Consider the following 12,310-nt stretch of genomic DNA (forward strand, 5'->3'; position numbering starts at 1 on the left):
GATTTTCAGCATATAAAAGTTACAGACTAAAAAAGCTGTTAAAATTTTTTGAACTTTTCCAGGCACCTCGGTGGTTCAGCTGGTTAAGCATCTGCCTTTGGCTCAGGTCATGATTCCAGGGGAGCAAGCCCCACATCAGGCTCCCTGCTCAGTGGAGAGTCTTCTTCCCACTCTGACGCACTCTCTCTCTCCCTCAAATAATAAATAAAATCTGTTTCATCACGTCACAGCACATAAATGAGTGCAGAGATCTGCAGCGCCATGAGCCCACGTGCTGACACAGGGAGGGCGACCGTGTTCACAGGAAGATAAAGCACAGGTAAGAAGCTGCCGTCCTCCGGAAATCAATCTGATGACTTTTTAAAAGCTCATGGATACCAGTACTGAGGTGATAATAAAGAAATGGAGAACTTCTGTATAATGTTAGTAATCAGATCAAGAGTTATTCTATTTTAAACAATTTTTAAAAAATATATAAAAATACCCAATTTTTAAAGCCATCATTATGAAAAGTTCAGAGCAAACAAAATCTCATTTTGAAGAGTCAATAACCTGAGGCAAGCTATGATTCTTTGGCACAAATAAGGATAAATACAATCCATTAATCCCAGCCCAAGAGAAAGGCCCCAGAAAAGGGGGAGGGGGAAGAGCCCTAAGAACACCTGGAAACCGACAGGATGGGTTAGTGCGTCAATGTCCTGGCTCCCACCCCAGATAATCAAAAAGAACGACAATCTCTTCTGTTACCTGAGAGACAACCACGTAGCGTCACAGCGCTGTGCTAGCTTTAAACCTGTGTCTGACCCCAATCTACAAAATGAAGCTCTAAGTGCCGCAGAAGTTCAAAACAACTTCAAGTTAGAAAACCAGGTTCAACCTCCTCCTCTACCTTATCACTGTGAAAATAAGATCATCTTGTAACATCAAACAATGACCACACTCCAAAACAGAAACTGGAGACGTATAAGCTTGTAGTCGAAGCTAAATACTCTGTCACCAAGATATTCATAGAACATAGAAACTGCTTTCCTAGCTTCTAATGGCGTGACTGGGAAACTCAGTTATTTTGCCTCTAATAATGAAAGCACGGGTATGATGGTTCGCCTCTGTCACCTATCAAAGGCCACATATACACCACACCTACCTCTACATCCACGCTATCGACGGACAGAAACACGGCCCGAGCCTTCCTGACCCCACAGTTCCCATCCTAACATAACAACTCACTCGACACCATGCAAAGCTCTATTTTTTCCCCCAAAGCTAACAAGACTTTAAGTTTCACATGGACCCATTTGTACTACACCTTGGATTCGTAAATGACTACAAAAGGACTTTATTCATGACTTTAATGACATTATCTAAGTATGACCACGGAAGGTAGGAACCATGTCTCAGCCTCCTCAGCCCAGAGCACACCGACACACTGACATGGCACACAGGTACTCCACACACACAGAGAGGTTCACGAGTACACCGAATGCACCAACAGAGGTCCCACCCTGACCGTGAACATCCATTGTGCCACCTTGCTAGTCCACCATTCACTAAGGCTTTGAGGACACAGACCCTGAAATCTGCAATTAAGAATACATGCATCATGTATCCCTCAAGGAGCTAGAAACAAAGAACAAAGCCCGAAGTTACTAGAGGGAAGGAAATAAAATCAGAAATTAAAAGAGAAGACTTTATAACTGGTATCCAGAAACAACATAATAGTCCATTAGAAACAACTATACGCCAACAAACCGGACAACCTAGGAAAAATGGATGAAGTCCTAGAAACACACAAACTACCCAGACTGAATCGTGATGAGACAGAGAATCGGAACAGACGGACTACTAGCGAGGAGATTGAACCGTTCATCGAAAACCACCCAACAAACCAAAGTCCAGAACCAGATGGCTTTACTGGAGGATCCCACCAAATGTTCAAAGAATGAACACCAATCCTTCTCCAACTCTCCAAGAATGAGAAGAGGAGGGACCTCTTTCAAACTAATTTTACAAGACCAGCATTACCCTGATACCAAAACCAGACAAGGGCACAAGAAAAGAGAATTACAGGCCAGTATCACTGATGACCAGAGTTGTAAACATCTTCAACAAAATACTAGCAAGCTGAGTTCAACATGACATGAAAGGGATCACACACCAAGATCAAGGAGGATTTATTCCAGGGATGCAAGCAAGGATGGTTCAACAGCCACACATCGGTCAGTGAGTTCCACCATATTACCAAAACAAAGAATAAAGACCACACGAGCAACTCAACAGATGCAGAAAAAGCATTTGACAAACTCTGGTATCCATTTACAATAAGAACTCTCAACGAAGTGGGTATAGGGGATGTACCTCCACACAGTAAAGGCCATACATGACACGGCCACAGACTCATCATCTTCAATGATCAAGAGCTGAGGGCTTTTCCTCTAAGATCAGGAGCAAGACAAGGATGCCCGCTCTCGCCACGTCATCGCTGTGCTCATTCAACACAGTATCAGAAGTCCTAGCCAGGGGCGCCTGGGGGGCCCAGTGGCTTAGAGCCTCTGCCCTCGGCTCAGGTCATCATCTCCGGGTCCTGGGATCGAGCCCCGCATCGGGCTCTCTGTTCAGCAGGGAGCCTGCTTCCCCCTTCTCTCTGCCTGCCTCTCTGCCTACTTGTGATCTCTCTCTCTCTCTGTCAAATAAATTAAAAAAGAAAAAAAGAAAAGAAAGAAAGAAAAAAGTCCTAGTAAGTTGCTGAGAGAGCTAATCCTGCAAGTTCTCATCACAAGAAAGTAGTACCCATGGCCGGTGGGTGATGATGGCACCTGGACTTGCTGCGGTGACCACTTAGCAACACATACGCATATTCGTCATTACGCTTTGAACCTGAAACTGACACATCATTATTCTTCAATAACAAAACACAAGTATGTGTCTGTGAAAAAAAACCCATGGGTTATCTACCTGGACATTTGTACAATAGCTTGACAGTGGGACAAAATTAGTGTTTATAAAAAAAATCAAAGTTCGTTCTGGTTTACGGATGGACGTGTAAGTACTGGCATATTCCGCCACTGAGCAGTTTTCACCAGGTCTGTAAGGAAAAAATGTAAGAACACACATAAAGTTTCACACCATATTTCCATCAAAGAAACCAAAGCCATGTTCTTAGTATGATTCTGCTTTTGGCCAGACACAAGATGAGAAGAGCCACCAGTAGGCCTCCAAAGCAGGAGCCACAACAGCAAAACCACCGGGGAGGGACCTCGCATACAGAAAACCGGACAACCCTGCTGAGCAGCACTCCAGAGCTGCAGTGATGGGACAGGGGCAGTCGCGTCACTTCAGCAACAACTCCTACCACCAAAGTAAGGATCATCCAGCACTCAGGCGTGAAGCATGACCGGGAAAACCGCAAGACTCCCGAGAAACCACGTGCAACAAGCCAGAAGAAGTCATTCCACACGATGACTTCTTAGGCCAAATACCCTACAGGTAAGTGGCAAGTAAGATTCTCAGACCTACCTCGGCCTGTCACCATCTGGTGCTAAAAGACACAGGCCTGAAGAAGAGTGGAAGGTCAGAATGGAAACCACCTGAACGGGACTGTCGGCTGAAGCAAAGGGGCCACGCAGAGGTCACGATGAGGGCCAGGAAATGTGGGCATGGCTCATAAGTACATACAATCTTAAAAAAGGAAGAGAAAACTACCAGTCCTCCCAGAACAAAACGGAAGGATGAGTTTAGAGACACATTCTGTTCAAAGCTAGAGGACTAGTCAGACAGAAATGGATTTCCTTGGGAAGTCAAGGCCCACGCTCATTTTCCTTGGGAACCGAGGGACTGGTCCTCGGCCGAAATGTGGAGCCAGAGGTGAGCAGCTGGGAACAGAAGGTCTCAAGCAGCCCATGACATTCCCATGTCCCATGTGCCTAGAGGAACATGTGTGATGATCCACAAAGTGTTATCTTGGAGCAAGACCTTACGTCTTACTTTAGCTAGCCGTCTTTCATCCTTCTTCTGGGCAGGGATTCGAGATGGCCACAGAACGAACTAATGACCCGCTGGGAACGATCGCAGTAGCGTTTACAGTGCCAAGAAACTGGCGGAAGACCAGCAGGAAGAGACTACAAATTCACACCTGCCTCAGAGCATGAGCTCTGGGGGGCTAAGCAAAGGTCAGTCACAGACAGAGAGCGGTGCAGGCAGCTGCGGGGAGACCACGCTCACATGGTGCGGCCGAGGCACAGCGCTGCACGCATCGGCAGAGACCGCGGCTGTATTCGGCACCGTGCGCGGGGACCGCGCCCTCGCAGCCTGCAGGACGGACAAGGGGGCCAAACTGCGCGTTCTTTTAAAAAATTACCACTACCAAAACGGAAGTTTTACTCCCTTCCCCAGCACGAAGTTTGATTAGACGGCCAGTGAGGACTGGGGTTTCCGGTGATGGCCCACAGTGCAAGTCCTCCGACAGGCGCTAGGTGGAGCTAAGATACTCTTCATGCCATGAAGACTTCACACGGTGTATCCTTATCACCAACAGAAAAACACACCTCCACAAAAATTCGTGATGTGGGGATGACTACATAAAATACCACAGTGCTTCATAAAAGAATAAACTAATTTCAAATAAACAAAATTTCAAACTATTAAGAACCAGCCACAACTTCCCATTTTACACTAAAGTCAGGATCCCTTTCTTTCCTCGGCAACCAACCCAAATCAACAAGAATAAACCACACTTTGATTTTAAAATGGAAACAACCTGTAACCTATGCCTAATTCAGATTCTCTGACACATAAACCAAGCCACTCTCAACTCTTAGAGCTGATGGAGAGCAGTTACCCAGGCTTCTGTCTGGGAGCCTTGGCCGTCAGGCCTCCGTCCGCAGATCTCTTTGCCAGAGCATGGTCCTGGCTGGGGTCCACAAACTTGAACACATGTGAGGCCCCAAACTGCACTTTCATCCCACTCTGCAGCATGGTTGTCTCTGAGATGCGCTGTCCTTCCACGTAAGTCTCGGCATCCATGCTTCTCGGCGTGACCGTGACCACTCCATCCATGTTTGTGAGGTCACAGTGATGGGGCTGAATTCCTGATCCAAAGAGCTAAAATAAAATCGAAGGAACATTCATCATAAAGGACATGGTATTTAAGAACAGACTTTCTGGGGCGCCTGGGTGGCTCAGTTGGTTAAGTGGCTGACTCGATCTCAGCTCAGGTCTTGATCTCAAGGTTATGAGTTCCAGCCCCAGAAAAACAAAAACCAAAACCCCAGCATTTTAAAGCCATGACTTCCTCTTTTATAAATACAAAGTAAACTAGATCTCTGGTGCTTTTTAAGTGTATCCTCCCCACAGTACAAAAGTAAGTAAACACTGTCAAAATAGTACCAAAGTAACAGAGCACATTATGTTTAGCACGGAGCAGCTTGCTTTGAGACACACCGTAAATCTGAACTGAAAAGTGATGGCCATCTTAAACATATGCTAGCTAAGTAAGAATAAATCTGTGCAGGGCATTAGGATTACAAATTCTATTTACCATAAATGTTTTACTGCTGTGCTGAAGGAAGGGACATGAGAATTGAAAATGACACTAACTAACTTGACCCACCACCTGCGACTGGGAAGTTGACGGCACAGGGGAAGGGCGGGCTGCCGGAGCTCAGCTGAGTTCAGTCAGGTAAGGAACACTGGCCTCCATTTAAAGAACACACTATGCTGTTTCACTAAGTCCCTGAAAACCCCATCTGGCTAACATCGTGCCTACAGTTCAGGGAACGCCCACTGCTACGGGCATCAGACCGAGGGGCAGGCTATCTCCCCTAATCCTGAAAGAGACCCATGAAATCATCACCACCACGACCAGGTCAAGTTTCCAGAGGCGGAGAGCGGACATAACTTCAGTCTGCTCTGTTCACGCTGAAGCAAAGGAAGTGACCCAGAGCACGTAGTTACTTATATGAAAACATGAAGTCCTTCCAGTCTGTCCCTCCACGCATTGCCACCATGCGGCAGACCTGCACCCTTCCCCCTTCCCACCCAAACGTAAGAGCTGCCCAAGGCGCTCGAGCCGCGCCATGCACCTGGATGGAGTCCTCGTCGAACTTTTCCGTCCCAACCTCAGTGACACTCAGCTGAAGGCGATAAAGCTTGGGCTTATCTCTGGAGTCCGAGCCATCTGCGGAGAGAAGAAAAAGCTTCATTTCCAAGTCTGATGTTCTTGTCATGGTATTTGAAGCAAGCCAACAAAGCAAGTGTCCTCAAAAGGTCATCTTAAAAACGACTAACGGTTCTCAGTTCTCAAGGTTTCATTTCAAAGAACTCTCCACATTCTAATCATGCAACATACCTATCTGGATATAGAAAATTTAAATTAAGACATCGACACATTAGCTTCTGTTTAATCTCATTTAAGTTGCTAACATCATCATCTATAAGCAACATTTTCTTATCACATAAAAGAAATTTCTGCACCACGCAGCCCTGGATTTTTGTGAATGATTCTGAAGAGCAATTCTATGAGGCAGACACATGGCCCTTCCCCTCAGAGCAGGCTGATCTCCCAACAAACGTCCACCTATAGAGCCCAGGGCACCGTAGGGACTGATGGACGTTTTTAATGTACAGCCTCACAGGTCATCCAGTTCTCTGGACCCCCGTCTCTGGGGATGAGGCCTGCACATGTACCCACTGAGAATCCCCCAAGTGATCCCAATGCCCATTCCTGACAGTAAGTTCCAGTAAGAACAACAATGAAAGTGCTTAGCTTTGCAGAGTGGAATGCATGTGGGGTGGGGGGTAGACAGAAAGGGACACTGGGTTTTTTGGTTTTTGTCATTCTATACCTCTGTAAACTACTGACATTTCCACTTCCCTGTGCATGAATTTCTATGATGGGGATGGCGTGGAGAGAAGGCAGAGGAACCAAGACATCCACTCCTTATACCCAAACGCTCCTTCCCTTCTCACCTACTATATTCGACCTCATACAGACTGTCAATCAAAGGTTTATTTGGATTTCAGAACTGTTAACATATAAGGACACACGCCTCACAGAACTAATGAATCATGACACCAGCTCCCAGCTGTGAAAGCCAACCCAGTGTGGACATGCAAAGTCCTAAAAGGGCCACGTAGAGTCTCTGTGAGCTACTTCAATGCCTTAATAACTTGCTGATTCACTTACTAAGTTGACAGTTAAACTCTCTGGTCCCTGGGACCAGGAATTAAGCTGTGGGAGCTGCAGAAGTTAGTTAACCACCGGGAGCGTACGCAGGGTTTAGACCACTACAGTCTCTTAGCTACGCTGTGGTCTGAGCTCTCAGACAAAACACACAGTGAATACAAAAATCCTGTTACAATTGCTACTAACTGTAGAGCACACAAAATAATATTCCAATCACAACATTTCTCACTTCTGATATATTTCCGAAACCTGTCAAATCTGCGTGACGGGGAGCCGTCCTTCAGAGCCATGAGAAAGCGGGGCACCCTCTACGCTCCACAGCTCCGACAGCCCCACTCTGTGCGCCGGCAAAGGAAGCGTTATCTCTAGAAAGTTCTGTCTTCAACTCCAACTCCACGTCCTGATCCAAGTGAGGCATCAGCGCCATCTGAGCCTTTTCCCAGAGGTGAGCAGTCCCCTGCAGGGCTGCTGAGTCCACGTCCCCGAGGAGCGTCCACTACTTTGCTCGCTCTGACAGCACAGGTGGGCCCAGGAACTACCGGCCGCCGGGAAGAGTTCCTGCATCCTCCACGGCACCACGGCTACCACGTCTGCCTACCGCTAACCCTAGTCCACGGCGACCTCCGTTTCCTTGCCCCCCCCCCCCGCCCCCACCCCATCCTTGATGGCTAGATTTAAAAGAAAATCTCTTGATCCTGGCACTCAGTACAGCGTCTGGTCCACAGTATATATTCAACAAAGACTTCATTTATTGACAATGAATGATTAGTAGCTAAAAATGAATAAGATAAAGCAATGTGGCTGCACAGAAATTACATAAATGAATTAGAAAGAAAACAAAAGAGGCAAAGATGAAGAACAATGATTTCAAAACAATGTTAAAAACACAAGAGTATGAAAAATATGTGTTTAGGGGTGAAAGAAAAAATTCACATTAATATTCTTAATTTTGAGTGCTTCTGAAACAGGTATCTTGTGACTAATAAACGGACAGTATGTGTTTTCTATGGTAACAGATTTGCAAGTGTAAAGAAAAAGGGGGAAAAACAGATTTCCCCTCCAGTGCTTCCTTTTTCCCCAACCATGGGGAGAGGGCAGCTGCTTTCCCAGTCCCGCTCTCCTTAGACTTTACAGCAACAAAAACACAGGTAAAGCCTTCATAGACAGATTCTGAAGAACCCCACGGTGGCCACAGAATTTGACTAGACACAATGCTATTTGAGTCGGGGACAGGCAGGCAGGTAACAAACAATTAACACCTTTCTTTTTGGAAAATCTCACTCCCTTCTCCTTCATAAGAGTACGAGGACCATCTCACGGCATCAGTGAACACAGAATAGTGTGGCCTAAAGCAGTACCTTGTGTTTTCTTCCCTTCCTCAACGGAACAAGAGCACCTGAGCACCTTTCGTCCCTACAGATGACGAACCGAAGCAGCCTTCCCACAGACAACAGTGCTTCTAGTTTCCATCACAGGGTTTTTGGGCTTTTTCTTTACGTCACAATGTAGAATTAAAAATATATGAAACATTCATGTGGTTCGAAATATAAAAGGCACAGAAGTATACAGTGAAAAGCACCCTTCCTTTCCTGCCTTAACTCCCCACCCAGAAGCAAATCTTTAAAATCCGTTTTATGCATATATCATTAAGCAACTCAATACACGTATTTTTCTTTCCCTCTTTTTTTTTTGAACCGGGATTAGAACACCAGTGAAATACATATCATATAGTCAATGGGCAATCGCTGGGACCCAGTGACACAAACACCAGTTTGCTATCTAAAGCTGCTCGTGTCTCTGAACGTCCTGAATATTACTGCCCATTTGGGTGTCCCTAAGTAAGTACTCGCATTGTCCGAATCTTGTTTTTCTGCTTTTGCTCTTTTTTTTTTTTTTAATTTGAGATATAACCGGAAATTTTCCTTAGTAATCTAAATATTAACAGGAAAACGGATCATTATGGACACAGCATAGGGAGATTTTTTTAAGGAGCACCTCTGTTCTGACAACAGTTCTCTGCCTCCAGCTCTGCTCAGGCCTTTGCTGGTTCCCCGGGGACCGCAGGGCGCCATCAGTGCGTGGCGCTGGGTGTGGTTTTGGCTGCACCGCTGAGGGGAGGGCGAGGGGCTCGTCCACTGAAGGAGTGCTGACCGAGGGTTCCGAGTCCCGAGCATGGGAAGAAGCTGAACACTCATTCACATTTTAGTGAATTAACAGTTAAACTAACGATCAAGTTCCTGACGTTTCCTGAAGCACAGGGCGGAGAGCGTATTCTCACTGACGCCACTGAGAACACACACCAGCTCCGCTCAGACACAGCTGGAGAACCAGAAGCACTTTGGTCGAAGTTCTGATGAGCTGATTCTAAGCATTTTTTATACACACCACGTAAAAATGGAAATGCCACTTTCTTGTTTCCCTTCCTTTACAATACGAACAACAAAAACATGAGAACAGTAAACAGTCCTTTTCAGGAATTAAACAAAAAAAAAGAGGTCTTAGACTCCATGCATATATGAGTATTAAAATCGGTGATAAATATCACTTATTTATATATTTGTTTAAGAAGAACAAAACCCCAAACTGCAAGTTCAGTTAACATCCAACGACCGTCCGTACTGTCAGTTTGGAGACAGCCCGAGGGACAAATACAAGCTGCTAAACGGGGGGCAAACGTTATACAGCACAGGGAGGCATCTGCCACGTTCAACGTGTAAGAACGTAACATTTAAAAGACAAAAACAGACAAAAAAGTATTTCCATAAAACCAAAAATGAGCTGTACTACAGAATATGATGAAGACAGAGAGACACAAATCTGAGAAACGTGTTCTACGTCAGAAAGTACATGTTTGCTGACAAGAAGAGACGAATTTCAAGCAGGAAACAAGGAGAAGCCCAGGGGCCCCCTTGGGTCCTTGTGACGTGCTAGTTTCCTACAGGACGACGTAAGCATGAGTAAAGGCCAAGCATATGGCTGAGTCTTCCTCTCGCTTCCCAAATGCTGTCAGACACAAGCCACTGGTGGGGACACCTCTTCCCCATCAGCACTACAGCCCGCTGTGTGACCACAGAGCCCCTCCCGCACACCTCTGGGTCCTGGGGTCATTCTTACCCACCATCCTCACTCTTTCCCCCAGCTTCTCCCCTCTTCCTAACCTTTTTTGGGGGGAAGGAGGGGAAGGACAGGAACACAGCCTGTCCAATTTCTCGCTCTAGACTTCGCCCGAAGAGAGGAACTGCACGTTTCTGTAAAACCGGCTTCTGTAAAATGAAGCGAATGCGGCGCACAGAACACTTACTAGATACCACCGAAGTGACGGCATGTTACCTTTCTCAGAATAAAGTTATTTGTATCAATTAAGAAACCAATACATAAAATGTTTGGCCAGTAACATTATTCTGCCCAAAAGGTTGTTAGTGCTCTAGTTAAAAAAGTAGTATGAAGCATAGCATTACCTTCGTAAGTGTGATAGTTGTAGTAGGCAAAGTGATTCCTTCTCCCTGGGATTAGAAACACATGCACGGGACCCAGGTGAAGGCAGCATCGGCAGGACAGAGGCCATGCAGAACGCGTGGAAGAGGGAAGGAGGAGAGAGACAGGAGAGGGTGAGCTGCAGTGGGACACTTTCAAAGGATGAAAAAGCACGTTTCACCCACAGCTTTCGGAGCTGGGAGGACAAGACAACAGCACTCCACGAGTGTGTGTGTTAGAAACCGGCGCACACTGTTAAGGAAAACACCAAGACAACAGGTGAGTCACCGGGCAGCCGGAGAGCAAAGTTAGTTCATCATCTAGAGGACAACCACCCAACTTGGCTAATGCCTTCTGTTAAAAGAACACATTCAATTCCAAACCGAAGAATTAAATGACTGTTTACCCCCATTTCTCCAAAAGACCGTAAAGCCAGTGTAAGGACACACCCACATCTCAAACACGTCCTGCCTACCGCTCCCGCACCTTGGCCCGACCTTGAGTACTTGCTTGGCTGGTGGTATGTCCCGTGGAAGGACAGCACGTATCTGTTCGGGACAGATCAACATCTACCAGTCTGATCGGCTTGCGAATGGACAAGGAAGTCGGTGTCATCCAGCAGGCTGACTGTGCTCAACTAATAAGGATGGACACTGACAAACCCAGCATGACCCCGTGAGCAGAACGTGGCCCGCTGTGAGGAAGACCCCACCCGCCTCCAGGCCCGCCATCAAGTGCTCCCCCTGCAGCCAGCGGACGCCGAGGTGTAGGACGGGCCCCTGTGGAAATGACGGGCAGGGCTGTGGGCAGCGGCCCCAAGCCCTCAGGAGGGAGTCCGGCTGCGGGCGTCCCCGTGGAATCTCGCTATGGGGGCACGATGGCCGGTGCTCACCGCTCTCCCCGAAGCAGCTGCGCGGCGAAGGCTCGGTAAAGCAGCAGAGCGCCACGAAGGGAGGAGCGTGTTAGGAGCATTAACCTGGTATCTGGTGACAAGTACTCGAGAATTCATTTTTATCTACGGCCTATCATCCTTCCGTGCCTACCAAAGTGTCTATATGTGTTTTTAGCCGGGAATGCAAAAACATGAAATAAGCCGTCAAAACGGCAGTTCTCACTAGAATGGAAGTTGCCCAGGTCGGCGGGCTTCATCTGTTCTGTCGCTGCTCCACCCCGAAGGCCCGGGACCGGGAGGGTCTGACACCTAAGTACGGACCAGTACTTGTCAGAGAGACCGACGACGGACTCTCACCCTAAGTCTGCGAGCCGGGCCAACCACCTTCCCGCTACTCATCTGAAAACTGTTGTGCGCAGCGGCTACTCAGCAGTTCTAATATTCCTAAATCCTCAAAAAACTTGGAGAAAACAATCATTAGTTTCTACCATGTAATGCAAAATTTTCAACAGCAGACCCAACACCGGAGGATCCCGAGCGCCTGTCGGCCGCCACCAGCCCAAACGGCCCCAGCTCTGCAGGCCGCAGCAGGTGGCGGGACCGCATGGGCCCCCCAAGCACAGCAAGGGTGTGAGTGAATTCTCCAGCCCGAGAATCGAGGGACGGCAACACGAACAGCTAGCCTGCAACACTCCTTGGCCGGACCCGGATGCGGAGCCCACCCGCAGCACAGCACCGCGGGCTGGGAACCACAGCGCGTGAGC

General features: G+C 47.3%; 1 protein-coding gene across 19 annotated transcripts in view; it reads right to left on the minus strand.

The window, feature by feature from the left end:
- AFDN (afadin, adherens junction formation factor) overlaps positions 1-12,310 on the minus strand; it is a 134,490-nt gene that overhangs the window by 61,131 nt on the left and 61,049 nt on the right. For 15 of the 19 annotated variants that reach the window (XM_046006886.1, XM_046006872.1, XM_046006873.1 and 12 more), the window contains exons 9-11: positions 10,639-10,683; positions 6,078-6,172; positions 4,835-5,097 (exon numbers count right to left, since the gene is read on the minus strand). In XM_046006886.1, the coding sequence (XP_045862842.1) occupies positions 4,835-5,097; positions 6,078-6,172; positions 10,639-10,683 (403 nt within the window). The remainder of the gene's footprint in view (positions 1-4,834; positions 5,098-6,077; positions 6,173-10,638; positions 10,684-12,310) is intronic. The other 4 variants (XM_046006879.1, XM_046006878.1, XM_046006889.1 and 1 more) reach the window with 1 other exon arrangement.

This window comes from Meles meles, chromosome 5 (genome assembly GCF_922984935.1).
Source record: "Meles meles chromosome 5, mMelMel3.1 paternal haplotype, whole genome shotgun sequence".
NCBI lineage: Eukaryota > Metazoa > Chordata > Mammalia > Carnivora > Mustelidae > Meles > Meles meles.